General features: G+C 30.1%; 1 protein-coding gene across 1 annotated transcript; it reads right to left on the reverse strand.

The window, feature by feature from the left end:
• Window positions 1-3,729: 3,729 nt before the first annotated feature.
• On the reverse strand, window positions 3,730-10,964 carry LOC112592092. The gene is made up of 2 exons (XM_025336073.1): window positions 10,480-10,964; window positions 3,730-5,155 (listed from the first exon to the last, which is right to left on the reverse strand). Exon 2 carries the CDS (start codon window positions 5,115-5,117, stop codon window positions 3,867-3,869), a length of 1,251 nt encoding a protein of 416 aa, XP_025191858.1. The 5' UTR covers window positions 5,118-5,155; window positions 10,480-10,964; the 3' UTR covers window positions 3,730-3,866.
• Window positions 10,965-16,376: the final 5,412 nt, after the last annotated feature.

A 16,376-nucleotide genomic window follows, 5' to 3' on the forward strand; every position in this document is an offset into this window, starting at 1 on the left:
ATTAAATTTAACTAAATTGTTGTTTACGCATTAATTGTTAATTATTATTTTACTTTATAAACCAGTTTTGGAAAAAAAAAAATCTCATACTTTATTTAACATTTATTATAATTTATTATTATTTAGTTTAATCCTATACATTTTAAGCAAATCAACCTAATCAATTAGAAAATTGTTAAGTTTTTAGATGATTTATTTAAATAAACGTGAACGAGTATTTTGTTTTGGTGTCGCTATTGTAACAAGATATGAAAAATATTCCATTAAGTAAATAAATATAGGTAAGGATACCGATTTAAAATTATATTTCAACTGCCTTCTAATTATAAAAAAAAAAAAAAAACAGTTTTAAAAATTGTAATAATATACTAAATTAAATATAATTTTATTACATAAATTATATTATTTCAGGTGGTTCTTTTTATTTTAATCTATATAGCAGTCTGTGATCTCAAGAAAAAATGAAACCTCATATAGTAAACCGTATCAGTTGATAGGGAATGGTAAATCGGAAAATTGAAAAAATAAAAATCATATATTGCAACTGGTCACAAAAGTTGATTGTTCACAATTCTTCACGCACTCATTGAAAAATCAAAAATTATGTTGAGACGTTAGACAGCGTTGCCGTTATCGTCCTGGTTCATTGACGGGATTTAAGTACTTGCCAATAATAAATTGCTTGCTTATAAAATAATATAAATATAATTTATGATTATATCTACGAATAAATATGTTCCATAATACCGTTTGTGTTATAATTTTATCGTATTCACATCATACTAAGATTCACCTTACGAGCCAATTGTATAGGCAACTTAATTAACACATTCAATGTCAACAAGTATCCAATGAATATTATATGAATTTTTATTATGTTTCAAAATACTCGACTAATTGTGTATGTCCATAATATTTGGGTTAGCCATTCAGTATTTATTTTTAAATAATTTGGTACAGTTGGTTTTTAGTTTCGTCATTTTTTTTTGATTGTGGGAAGGTTTTTATTATTTAAAAAAATTATTATTAACGTCGGCATTAAACGTGTTAAATTATTTTGTTTCATTTTTTAGATCGATGGGCAACGCATCTAATATTTCACAATAATTAAATTGTAAGCATAGAAATCAAATTTAAATTTATAAAGTACTTTATGATTACAAGTACAAAGGTACCTAAATACAATAATTAAAATATAATTTTATTTTTATTTTATAAAAAAAAAAAAAACAAAGCAATTAAGTACATTCATAACTAAACTATACGTGATAAATTAGGATATTTTTTATTTGTTTCATTCACTGTATCTAATAACTAAAATGAACGTCGTTTCTAGAATCTCTTAGTCATAATTTATTCTCATTTGCAAGTAGGTACCATTAATATTTTAATTTAAAAAAAAGTGAATCTTCATAATAAATTATAATATTAAAACTTTTAGGTATTGTATCTTTAATATAAATATTAACTATAATTTAATAATGTAAATTATTATTAGAATTTATAATTTTCTTGAATTCCGATGGCCTATATTACCGCCAGTTTTTATCTAACAATAACTCATTCTTAAATATAAACTTTAAATATACGATATTTTTGTATTATTTTAGTCATTAGACTATTTATTGGAATATCACATTTTATTATGTGTTCGATTTTATTTTAATTTAACATATTTTATGAAATAAAGATATAGGTAAAATCATACATTTTTTTTCACAAAATAAATAGATGCTTATTCGCAGGTACATAAGTTTTATGAAGTGTTTATTTATAGCTGTTAGTTACAGGCCTGAATGCTAAAATCAAACTATAATATAAATGCATAGATTAAACATTTAAAGCGTACAATAATAACAATATTAAAATATAACAATTTTCTGTGGGATTAAAATCAACAGGGTTTTCACTTTGGCTTCAGTTCTTGAAAATAATGTAGTAGGAAATCATAATATTATTACTTAACGTTAACTGTAATTTTAGGAACATTGTTACTTTGCCAGACACCCTTCCTTTTATTAGCAATTTTTTTAAACTCGTATAATAGTTAGATATACATACGTATCATATATTATAATTTATAATAGCAACCAGACCAGTGGGTGTGGCGAGTATATAATCAGTGTAAGTATTGCTACAAATTTTTGTTGTAAAATGTTACGAGTGTATTTTTAAATTACCAATTTAAAATTTAATTAAAGCCATGATCAAGTTCTCGTAATTTTAAATTATATATTATTATATTTTTTTGATGGTGTACTATTATTTTTTATGTACTTATTATTGTTATTTGTTTGTAATCTAAAAATAACATCGTTAGTTTCAAACGTTTCGGCCATCGGAAGATAACAAGCCGAGAATACTCGGTAAAATGTCTCCTGGACCACCAGTTCATGAAAGTTCAGGTTTATTACACAATGCGTTCTCTATAAATATAAGAAGTATGACGTTTATGTATAAGCGATTCTAATTCCCTTTCTTACTTTGTAAAAGAGACTATTATAGTTTATACTATAAAAATAATTGCATTGGAAATAGTGTAAAAGGTGGCGTTACTGGAAAATAAGCGGTTTTGAAATGTGTACACGACCAATCGTTTTTATTGACATTAGGTTTATATTTATGTATATATATAATATATATAGGTAAATACAAGTCATAGTAATTGCAATTGTTCTAATTTTTATTAAATTTTTATTGTATTAACATCTTATAAATACATTTTGATATAAAATTCTTAAAATCTTATTAAACGATTTTAGAATATACTATAAATATACTATAATTAAGAGAGATCCATTAGAGAAAATTAATTCCTGAATATTTAAATTTTATTATAATATCAATTTTTTTCAATAAGTTCTTTTTTTTTTTTTTTATTCATATATCATTTATATTTAAAATAAAACTAAAACTGTAAAACTTAAACACATGACCATTTTTTTGGGTATAAATACTTATTACATAATTTGTTATAGTATTTTAAAACTTTTACACTTAGCTACATTTTAGTTGTACATTTAACTACCAACTACCATAATGTTTGTGTTTTTCAATTACACACTATTGCTCTGTATCCAGGGAAATTTTTGAACTATTATATTAATTTGTTTACTATTATTTTTGTTAATTACAAATTATTTATTGTATATTAGTATATTACCAGTTATCGCTTGAGAAATGGAGTTTTTTAGTTTTTGTAAGACTTATGATAGACAATGCTGATTTCCACACCACCCTAAAGGTATAATAATTCGTGAAATAGTTGCCTTTTAACACGAAAAATAGTATACAAAATGTACGAGATATAAAAAAAAGAATAATACAATTACAAAATTCGGGTTTTCTGTCGAGACTCAATATCTATCCACTATCTTTTTTTTTCGTGTCCTAATTGGCCGAGAAAAATAATTCGGGACCTGATTAACTAGCCCCGTTAACAATAATAATAATCGTTTTCATACCGTTAAAAAAACTGAATTAACATTTCGCTAAAGAGACTGCGGTAACATAATATAATATGCAATTATAATATCATATAATATCGTATTGTAGGCGCCGTAAAAAAATTTTAAGAACGCACACGATATTATAAAATCGTATCGCTATTTAATAACAATTATGTACAATACACCAACGCGTATAACATATCATATCATATTATATACATATATACACATAAATATAATAACTTTTAGACTAAAACGTTTAATAAGTAAAAAATGACACGTAAAAATAATAATAATAATAAAAATAATAAAATATAACTCGCGTGGTTCGCGTGTTGTGATAAGTATAATATAGATGATTTACGCGGATGGCGCGGGACGCGATGACATGAACGACGTCGTATAAGGGCCGTCCTCCTAGAGCTGCTTGTCGTGCACCTGACGGCTGCTGCACGTGCGGCAGCGGCGGTGACGGCGGCGGCTGCTGCTGCGGCGGTGGACGTCGCGCCGACCGCTCAGGCACGGCTTGAACAGTTCGGCGACGAGCGCCTCGACGAGGTGGACAGTGGTCCTGAGCACCCGATCCACGCTGGTCGCCGACTGTTGGTGGTACATGCTGATGGGCGCCCGCCACGGGCTCATGGTGAAGTGGACGGACCGGGCCACGGACGCGGTGGCCGCCACCGCGAGTCGGGACCGCTGCTGCTGTTGCTGCTGCGGGTCGGCCGCGGCCGCGCAGTCGTCCACGCATCCGTAGTTCTTCATGCGCACCGTCGCGCCCACGTCGTCGAGCTCGGCGAGCAGCGACCGCTGGGCGGCCGTCTTCTGGGCGGCCGTGGCCCGGGCGTCGGCCAGCGTCCGGAGCGCCGCCTTGATGCACTTGTCCATGACGGCCATCTGGACCACGACGTTGGTCGGATGATAGTCACCGGCCATGACCGTGTCGTAGATGCCTTCGAGCGCGGCGCATATGCGCTTGGCGTACCCGGTGCAGTACAGGTTGGCGAAGTTGGCCGCCTCGTTGATCTCGACCACGAAATTCTCCACCGAGAACACGGGCCGCGTGCTGCACCGGAGCGCGGCCACGGCCAACCCGACGGCCCGGCACATGCTCTGCCGGCAGCACGCGTCCACCCGGGTGGTCAACAGCGACTGGGCCGCCGACCTGAGCGTGCCGTACACGCGATCCGCGTCCACGCGGGCCGGTCGTCGTTGCTGGCCGTCGCCGGCCGGCGGGCGGAGTGATGCGGACAGGCCGACCAGCTGTTCGTACACGGCCTGGCTGACCGCGTGCTCCGGAGTCTGGTACAGCACCAGGTGCGCGATGGCCTCCAGGTGGTCGCTGAGCACCGCGTCCCACGTCTCCACCACGCAGCCGCGCACGTACTCCGATCCCAGACACCCGTCCAGCACGGCCACCAGACGTTCGGCGTCCAACAAGTCGGGCAGGCGCCGGGCGTCCAGGAGGTCGAACGACGTGGCCGCGACCGCGGTGGTCGTCCGGCCCGACGACAGTCGCCTGCGGGTCGTGTTCGTGTCCACGGCAACCGTGGTCGAACAGCTCGAATACGATCCGCTGCTGTCGTCGTCGTCTTCGTCTTCTTCGTCCTCGTCCTCGTCCTCGTCGTCGTCGCTACAACAACAACTCTCGCAATTGCGATTCGCCATCGTACCGGTGCGGTTGTCCTCCGCCCGTTCCCGCCTGACTGAAGTCAAAAAAAAAAAAAAAAAACGAAAAGTGAGTGCACCGAAGTCAACAATACGCACTAAGTCGGTAAGTCATATATTGTATTATTGTGATTAGATAGATCGGATTTTGATGCGATCGCATCGCTTTTTATTGCACGTTCTAAAACGGAAGTTATAAATCCGAATCGCGCGAACTGGTTTAACTCGCACAGAGTTTTTATTTTGCACGGTTCGGCGGGGTTTTTTCGATTAAATTACGCGTTTTCAATTTTATTTCATCGAAATACATTTGTTCTATTGTCATTAGTATAATATTATTACGAGCATCATATATATTTTATAATGTAGTTTTTACTATTTTATCGATGTTGTCAGACGCTTGGGACTTAATTTATACCAAAGAGTTACTATTACATTGTTAATCAGGAAAAAAATTACTTTGTTATCTACAACTGTGAGCAAATATTTTGATTGGATTACGAGAAAAAAATTATTAATATTCACATTATTATTTATTTATTTTTTTTTTATTAATGTCATTATAATATTGAAAAAAAGAGTCTTGGTGAAATATATCCCCCCTCCGGGGGTTATATTCACCTACCGTTTGACTGTCAATGGTGCGTAGCATATTTAGACTCATGTAGAGTGTGATAGATTAGCATTAGTGGAATGTTTGTTTGACTCGATTCTTGATGTTTGGAACTGACTACACGGAATAAAATTATTAATTTACTTATAATATTGACATAAATAGTGTAGTACTTTGATATGGTTTAATATAATAAGAACTACGGTTGCTTAACGAACTGTGATAAATAGACACATTATATTGTATAAATATAATATGATATTTAATTATATTCTGTAGAGCACTAGAGCATAGACTACAGGTTAAATTGATAATCACATAAAATAGGCGTGAGGTTAGTAAAAAAATAAATATATTTTACTTTGTACTGAACCAAGTACAAATATATTTTAGATTTTATAAAATTATGGTTACGAGTTTTCTAGAAGAGTTTTATTCATTTTAGGTTTCCTTAGCTAGAGCTTGGGAAGTCGAGGAATGAAGATGAAGCCTCTCACGACTTTGTACATCATAATATGTAAAATGTGAAGTACAGACATTTAGATATTTTAGCTTCTGGATGAGTTGTAATAGTTAACAGTTTTGAAAACTAAGCATGGTTTTATAAGCTTGGCCTAATTGTAATATAGTCATTTTAAAATTGTTACTTTTCCAAATAGGACTCTTATTTTATACGCGATATAATTTTATACGTAATTTTGGTGAACCAATTGTGAATATTAGAAGTTTGTGTACTTAGTTTTTATGAATAGTTTGAATTTTTTTAATACTTATAATTTATAAAATATAATGGAGTATAACAATTAATACTTGTATTATAGAAATGCAGAACAAAATCATAACTAATTAGTATTGAATATTTATGAAATATTATATCTATGTGTTTGTATAGTACTATATACCAAAATAATTGCAAAATATATTGTGTTTAGTATTTTGATTGTGTGAAAAACATCTTTTAGAATTCAAAAAATAATTATAACGAATGCGATATTTGCAAATTATCAAGGCCTCCCGCAGAAATTTTTCTCAGGGGAGGCTAGCGAAAAATAATACACTTACCATAAATTTTGTTTTTTATATCACATCGTAAAAAAATTATTTATTTATTTTAATATTGCAAGTGTCACCTTATCAGTTATCAGTCCTCCTTATCGCCCTCCAAGACGCTATATAAAATGCAAATAAATGCAATAAAAATTAAGTAATATCTTAATTAGCGGGGTTAGGTTAGGTTAGGTTGCCCTCTCCGCCCTCTCCTTGCGGGCGGCCTTGCAAATTATAACCTATTTTAAAACTCACCGACATTAGATTCATATTTTTTCCGTCGTGTGTTTATTAAGATGATAATATAGTAATTAATTATAGTCAATTTAAAATAATTAATAATTAAATATTTCTGAATATATACTCGTGTAAACCGAACACATTATGTGAACAGCAAAATATGAATATTTTATATTGATTTCTTACATGTCTAATTATGTATTAGTAAACACCGAACAGTTTGAATATAAATTTAAAAAATAATATTATTATTTTACTTGAAACCCATGCGATTACTTTATCTATCACTATCACTCACTTTTTATACATCAAATATATGTCAAAATAGATACTTCAGTTTATTTAAGCATATATGTATATATATACTACAAAACATAAATTATAGTATTTATATTATCATACCTATTTAATTTCATGATGACTAAAACTAGTTTAACTTATTAATTTTAAAATTAAAACCACAACTTTATTTTTTATAGAAGTCATATTATTAGGTTTAATCTAGGACTGTCAATTTATTTACCTACTTATTTAATGTTATTAAATTACAATACCTTAATTTATAGTTTACATTATATAGTAAGTACTTATACTATACAAGGATCGTAACTCGTTAAGTTATTTTTATTTTAATATTAAATTTTTAAATGAATCGAAAAACCGTACATATACCACAAGTAATAAACGACAACGTAATAAGTATACCAAGGTAATACCAAAATCGTACGAAAATCAAAATACAATTTAATTTTATAAATTTTTAATTAATGTTACGATTCTTTTTAAGTTATATTAAAACAATAAAACCACCTGGCCTATTCAATCATGAATCTGTTTTATTTTGTTTTTTACAAAACTAAATTATTTTAGTTTAAAATTTAAATCTTATCATTAAAATTCGTACAATTTAGTTAAAGTGATAATAATTGGTTAATCAAAAATATTGCTATGATTAAGTTTAATGTTTATTTGCGTAATTTCTAGGTGTGCTATTTATCTAACTTTGCACTTAAGCTAATACAATAGGACAAAAGTCCAACGTTGGCAAGTCTGTGACCTTCAGCTCATACAATAGTGTACGTCTATTTATAAAAGTTTATAATTTACCTAATGAATTATCTTGTAAGAATTGTAAAAAACGATCTCATCTTTTTGTATGAATATATTATTTTACACGAGTTCTGTTCCGAAAACGAGTTAACAATTGCCGTTAAACAGAAAACGGGCATCGCATAAAACAAAAAAACATCGCACGAAGATAATCGCTTAGTCTTATTATCAATACTATGTACCGAGAAATAATCGCGAATCGAAAATTTCATTAGTGGAGAATGATGAGCAGGCTGATCTTTCAGGCCCGATATAGTACCTATATTAAACTCGTATAATATAATAATATTTTAATTTAATTTAAATATATAGTATCTACATTCTACGTTATTATACTTAAACAACTGTTGTTGTTAGGTCCCGATCTTTGCTGTCACAGGACTACTGGTGGTTGGAAACGAAGGCGCGTATTGGATTTTCGTATAAAAGACGTGTCAAACTGGTTTTTTAATTTTATTATTATCATTTTTTTTTGTAGTTTTTTGTTTTTTTATTTTATAAGTGACACGCGGGCTTAGAAGAAAAAAAGGTTACCCAAACTCGTTCGCCTTATCGCGTAGAACGATCATCAGCTCAACCCCGAACCCTTTTGGGGTTAAAAAAAAACTTTCAAATATTATCACGATAATAAATAATAATAATTATTATTATTATATTACACGTGCACACCGAAGCGTTTACTGGGATAACTTAATAGTGTTATTTAGATTCGTAACGCAAGGATTATGACCATACACCAGGAACGGAATTTCATGAGTGCACCGTCTCACGTGATTAATTATTTTTCAATGTTAAAAATCTAAAACACATTAAGCTTATTTTGATTAATTTATATTATCTCTCACTTCATGTACATTTTATAATATTCAATAGTTAGTCATAATATTTCACGTATTTTATATTCTAATCAACTACGAGTTAACAACCAGTTTGAAAAAGGTTTGTCTAGGTGTTTGAACAAGGAATTACCTTTTTTTAAATTTTATTGTCATTTTTGGAATTTAATAAAACTGTAATTCTTAAAAATGAACTTATTAGTTTGAAACTTGAATTGGACAATAGATGCGTTTAATATGGAGTTTAAAAATTTTAGTAGTCATAGTTATATGTTTATTAACTGATGTATCGAATTATAGTAGGTACAATTTTTTTTATTTACCATGTCAATAATAACATTTGTTATATAATTAAAATAACATAAACTTTACATAATTTCATATTATAATTAATAATCCATTTAATTGATGTTGAAACTGTAGAAAATATTTTATGTATTGATCAAATATTTTGTATATTTGAATATTTGCTATCATATTCATTATTTATTATTTATAATAATTTTAATTTTATCACAAAAGAGATCATTGTTTATAGAAGACCGATTAAAAATAAACATGGATGTAGATATAATATACATTTCATAGTTTTATCATTCATATTTTAAGTTGTTTACTTCAATAATAATTGATCGATTTCAACAGTAAATATAAATTAACAACTAACAAGTGTAAGTGTAACCTTCTTAAACACACTAAATGTTTCACTGATTATTAATGAATCAAAATAAATAACTCACATTAATGTAATTTAAAACGTAAGAAGTTATAATCTAATATCATAGACGACTTGTTTCCTATTAAATTCGACTTTGAATTTTTTTTTTCTTATCTAATGCACATCGAAGTATAAATTAATTATATTTTCTTTGGATCTATATTTTATAGTAATAATAAAAGCAATAATTAAAATGACAATTATTCAACCTTAAGTTTAAATAATTATTTTTATTAAGGCATTCATATTTGAACAAATTCTTTAGTAAAATTAAAAAATTATTATATCTATCATAATTCAATTACATGTGATATTGGTTTGAAAACTAATATATTAGATACCATGATATATACACTGTTATCAACCATTAATGCGATTACAGAACTTTTAGTATATACAGACACTTAAGTCGTTTAATATTTCTTGCAACAATTAGGTATATAATGTAGGTGCAATTTACCTGCACTGAAATAAACTAAATTCATCCACTGAGCAATGAAAAAAGTTTTTGAGACCTATACATAGCCTGATTTATTATCTTCGTCTCGAAATCGAATAAAGGAGGCATGTATAGTCGTATAGACGGAAAGTGCATAAATTTAAATTAATATGCTCAACTAAAGCAAACGAAGAACGTTGAATGTTAAATGTTTTCGAGGATATAACCAAACATAATAATGATAATATAACGTCCAATCGATTCCCGATCAAACTCGTAATAAATTATTAGACGAAATTTTTAATTATTTTTATTACCTATTTACACTTTTACAAATATTAAATTATGTAGTTACGTACCTGTAGCTGCAATTGTGCGAGACTGATTTACACGTGTTGTAGCATTATTATAATATTATAGTTTATAATAATAAACATCGGACTACTAAAAAAAAATCCAAAAAGTGGCGCGACACAACTCAATAATTAATTATAAAAATATGTTTTTCGTGGATCTATGCACAGGTATTGTGTAAGTAGTGTTTTATGATTTATTTCGCGGGAAACTCGTTTGCGGCGGTATATTATAATATTATAGTGTTATTGTTATTTCGTATCTGTTAGCATTGTCATTATTAATTATTTTCACTAAACAGAAGTAGGTGCACTGTACAGAATATTTCGTCCGTCGACTACGCGACGAGCATTTGCAGTGGTTATTGTTTCAGATTTAAAATTGTGTTCGCATAATACTACGGTATAATGTGAGACGGAAACATGCTTTGCGCGTACCTATACTCATATCATATACTTTAATATTATAATAAATTGTTTATCGACGGAAAACACCGTCGTGAACTGATACCGACGATATGCCTCGCCACCGCTGAACATCCTATTCGGTGGGGGGATCCAAGTGTGGGGTTAAGGTCCACCAGTGTTCGGAGATGGGCGTTTGCGCGTACGCGTGTGCGTAGTGATAAGGTTTACGATTAGAAAAATAAAAATGTTATAAAGGTGAAAACATTGTGCTGACATAATATTATTATAACCTATGTGGTTATTAGGAAGGTATAGGTATATACTTTCGTCAGTCTCGTCTCGTCTCGTCTCTAATTAACGCGGCAACGAGCACGAGTACACAATAGGTGTGTACTGAACACAATTACGTAGGTATACCCGATATCACGTATACCACCTATTATACGTTACCGTGGATAACGATTATTATTTATAAGTTTATATAACACATATTATTTTATACTATAACATAGGTACATATTATTATCATTATTCTGCGCGGTACTTTAATACATTAATACCATGATTTAATATATCAAATTGAAAGATCGAACCTCTATTGGATCCATATAATAATATTATGATGTGACCTTAACGCACAGTGGTGTCGCCGGTTGGTTTTTTCGATATTATTCTGTTCCGGAGCAGCATTTTAATTATAACTCATACCTGTTTTACTCTAGCTTTGAAATTAGATTATCGACAAGTAAACGGCTGAAATGTGTTTTAGAGGTTAATATAAAGGGTTATTATATCTACCTAGTGTTATACCAGTCAACTATGTGAGTTATGTATAACCACTTTAATGGTTAATGATCTCTCCGTATATAATAAACATGTTATACATTTATACACATATTAATTATTGTTCATCACACTATTTTATCGTTATCGAATTTACCTTAAAAGTGCTTTTTAGTGTTTACATTTTAAATGGGTACCTACTACCTAGTTAGTATCAAAACAATAACTGAAAAATTAATCGAAAGAAGATAACATAACAATATTCATACATTTTATCCAAGTATATAAATAGATAGTGAATTAAATTAAATAAGAATTGTGCTAACAAGGTCGAAATAATATGTTATTATTATTATTATTATTATATTATGTAAGAACTATGAAGTTACTATTTAGAGATCATCGTTAATTAATTTTTCTAAATTATAATTATGTTTTTAATCATTGATAAAAAAAAAAAATTCAAAATGTTTACTTGTAATTTGTATATTTGTATACTTACAATAAATTATGAAGAAATTAATGATTTTTGTTATTATGTAAATAATTTAATAAGTTCAACAATAATCTCTTGTTTGAATATTATATTAACCTAGCCAGAGCATTGAAAATGAATATATTTTTTTAATCTCAAAAATTCAATGTTACTATACGAAATGGGTATTAATTTATTTATTTACTTAACTAATCAATTAATGGCTTAGAAATCTGAAATCATGTTTTTAATATATACAGGTATGGATAATAAGTAGAATATTTACTTAACGAACGACAAGATATGAATATTTAATTTGTTAACCACCAATTTGAGTTAGTCAAATGATCCATATTAAGTTTAAAACTATTAATTCGAATTTTTAAGACTTTAAATAACTGTTGAAATTAATTTGAAAATATACGTATAAATTTAATTTATTCCGATTACAATACATGTGTATATAAATGATGAAAATTAAAAATTATTTAAAATTCTAAACTGCTATTATCATTAAATTTGTTTTAATTTTTAAATATTTTATAGGTACAAATTCTATTAATCTATTTACTATATAATATGTTGTATTCTTATGTTGGTAGTATGTATATATATATATATATATATATATATATATATATATAAGTATAATCAAAATAATAAATAATAACTATTAGTTGCTAGTTACATAACATTATAACATTTTACAAAATATTGAAAATATTACCAAAATATTTTTTACTCGTGATAAATTATTTAATATTATAGCATTTAAATTTAAATATAAATTGAAAATACTTAGTACCTTCGTGAGTTATGATTTTAAGAAACTGATTACGTTCAATCATAATAATATATTACATTTGAAATATAAAATAAATCATGATTACAATATTATCTATGTACATTTTCAATTTTGTTTACAATTTTTTTACTAATAAGTTAAGAAGTAGGTTTTTAAGTTAAAATAATAGTTTAATGATTTTAAGTCGCACCTGGCATATTATTATATTTGTATTAATAGCCGCCAGCAAAAATAGACTACGTATGATATGTAGATAGTAAAAAAGTATGTGTGGGTATGGCTTGATCAAAAATAGAGCAAGTATATAATATAATAATAATAAAATTGATTTATTGTTTTGTTTTGTTTTGTTTAAACAATATAATTTTAGAGATCTTGATAGTTGATATAATTTTTATCTTAATATATATTATCCATAATGACAAATCATTTATAATGCATAATTTATGCTTCATCTTGTGTTAAAGTTTTAACGATAAGTTTCACGTGAACATTAGTATTAATTTTAAAATAATATAATAAATTATAACATAATGCTTTATTTTAAAGTATTTATCTTATAAATTAATGATTATGGTATAAGTTTATATTATAAATAGCTACTCTAGCTAGGAATTCCTTAAAAAAAAAAAAAATGGTATAAGTTTTAAATCGAATTTGTTTACACTGTCTACGAATAACTATGAACAATTTTAATACAATAATCAAACCTATTAAAATGGTCTACAGTAATAAGTAAACGAATGATTCGACTACATACAACTTTGGCTTGGAATTTGAAGAAAAATTAACTTTATGGTAAGTAAGTAACTATAATAATAAGTAGTGTTAGTGTAGCATGTATATAAAAATAATAATAATTATGATGTGATAATTTTGTACCGGTCGTAATAAAAAAATAATGTTGTTAACATCTTAAGGCTTTGATATTTCAATATTTGTTCATCATTAGAATAATACGTAGATAGTAGGTATATATTATAGGTAGTTGGCAAAAAAAAAAACTACTTATCTAACAACGGCATCAATTAATCTTCGTGTTAACGATGTTTATACATCAGTATTACGTTTAGTGCTGTTTTAAAAGAGTAGAGTAAATCGAATTTTGACGAAATAAATTTGAAAAATATATAATATAATTACTTGTTAAATGTTGATTACATGAATGTACCTATGGTTAAATAATCCGAAGCCAATTTCGTTCTAGTACCTGCCTATGAGTATATATTATAATAGTAGGTATATGGTGCATGTGGTATATATTTAATACATTTGTACACTTTTTAACACAGCATTATAGTGTTATGTACATATTATTATTATGCGTATAATACCGATGTGTATTATACTACATATGTATAGGTACCACCAAATGAATTCAGTAGATTAGATACGCCGATACGAATATTGTGTATACAAGGTGCCTGTAAAACAGCTTTTCTGATGCTATTAAAATGTAAATCGATTTCGATGATCGTGTGTCTGAAAGTAATATAGATCACAGATATGATCGGCTGGAAAAATTAAGATCGTTTCAAAACTATAAGCATAATAAAAGTATTTATACGATCGTGTTCCGATTTCAGAGATTTTCAATCGTTTGCCAATCAAACTTTGATTGTTGAGCCTCTGTTGCAGCTAACACCGGTAATCACAGTTTACCAGACGAGAGTAACAGAAAGCACACTTGCACACACATTCAATACTAAGTAAAACTATATAACTAACACTATAACAACTATTTTTATTCATTCCACGTGGCCCGTCGATAAATTTGTTTTTCAAGACGATTACCACTTATAACTCTTTTTTATACACGGCAAGTATAATATTTTAGGTAAAATGTCTTGTTGTCTATATTATCGGTTATTTTATGAAATAAAAGTATTATTAAAGTGGCATCTAATTTGCTAAACAGGTAAAAAAGTATTAAATCTGCTGTTGTACAACGATATTATAATCGTGCACTTTAAATTTTGGTAAAATCGTAAAAAAACCGTTGATTTCTAACTTGATGAATGTACGCAAACAGGTTTTTCAGAACAGTGCGTTATAAGTGTTATAACGTTGGGTCAACGAGAACACGCGCGTATGACTTAGTTTCCGTATAAAAATAATATTATATTATGTACGCTCTTCCGACGTATACCGTATGCAGGTACCTATATTAATAATTATTTTCCAAACAATACTACACGACGTACGTCGTACCTACGTGTATTACCTATTAAAATATGATTATTGGAGATAAGACGTAAAACCGTTCTTCAATGTACGGCGATTAAAATGAGATATTGCGTTTTCAGAGAAACCGTTCGTTGGGGAGGGGGGAGAAGAGAGTCTGATAGCAACAGGTGTGTAATTTTTAATAATAATATATCCGATATAGTTTGGAACTCGATAAAGAGTACTAAAAACCCACGCGCTCATTGAATGGGAGAGGAGGACTTGGCTACGGATCTCGTCCGCCGCGCCGGTATGAATGGATAGTGTCCGAGTCGCCCCCTCCCTGCCACCACGGCGATATATACGACGAGTGTGCTCTCTCACTCTGTCTCTCACTACTATATATTATATTATTATATTATTGTGTGGTCAGGTAAACGAGCGTAGGTAGGTGTGCCATTGATCACTTTGGTGGACAACCGAAAACGACTTCCCCCCGCACAAATTTCGTGGCGGCGAACATCGCGTCGTCGATCGCCGCACCGAGGACGGCTGTTGCAAAACAAAACGAAAATAATTCCACACACGACTATACACGAGACTTACTACTTAGTATGATACATTATAATATTATGGGTATGACGGCGATTGATTTACACGCATCATTATACGTCGTTTCGCTTAAAACAAAATACCGTACCATTGCGTAGGTTGTAACTTGTGTGTCTTGTCTAAAGGTATATCGAATCACTCACTGTAGGCCTAAGAAATTAACGCGAAACTAGCTTGCCGGCAATGAGCCTGTTTTAATTTTTAAAGTTTAAAACGAACTGTTCAGTATTATTGTAGTACGGTTATAAATATTGATAATATGTTCTTCGATCACGAACCCACGTATAATCAGATACGCGTGTATAATAATTTTGTAAGCGATTGAAATTATGTCGAAATCAATTTCAAAATAATTATTGTTTATTTTCGTTAATGTCTGAGATTCTTTAGTATGATGGTTATGATTTAATTTAATTTTTCTGCCGACAATTTGTCGAAAATGCTCTTTTCAATTCGTGCGGCTATCGTGATAGTTAAATAAAAATCAAGTCTCTATTTCGGCGCTTTTTTTTTGTGAAAAACAATTTCAATAAAACTTAAACGTAATAATTATATGTTGAATTAATCGTGGTTTAATAACTTAATTATATCGGATGAAATACATTAACCGCGTCGATTACAGTATTAAAAATAATGAACACCCGTTTACCGCAC

This window comes from Melanaphis sacchari, unplaced genomic scaffold (genome assembly GCF_002803265.2).
Source record: "Melanaphis sacchari strain LSU unplaced genomic scaffold, SCAv2.0 Contig156_pilon_pilon, whole genome shotgun sequence".
NCBI classification, from domain to species: Eukaryota; Metazoa; Arthropoda; class Insecta; order Hemiptera; family Aphididae; genus Melanaphis; species Melanaphis sacchari.

What these genes read in the sequence shown, in the direction of transcription:
- LOC112592092 (XM_025336073.1), bottom strand. Translation starts at nt 5,117, where the DNA reads ATGGCGAATCGCAATTGCGAGAGTTGTTGTTGTAGCGACGACGACGAG.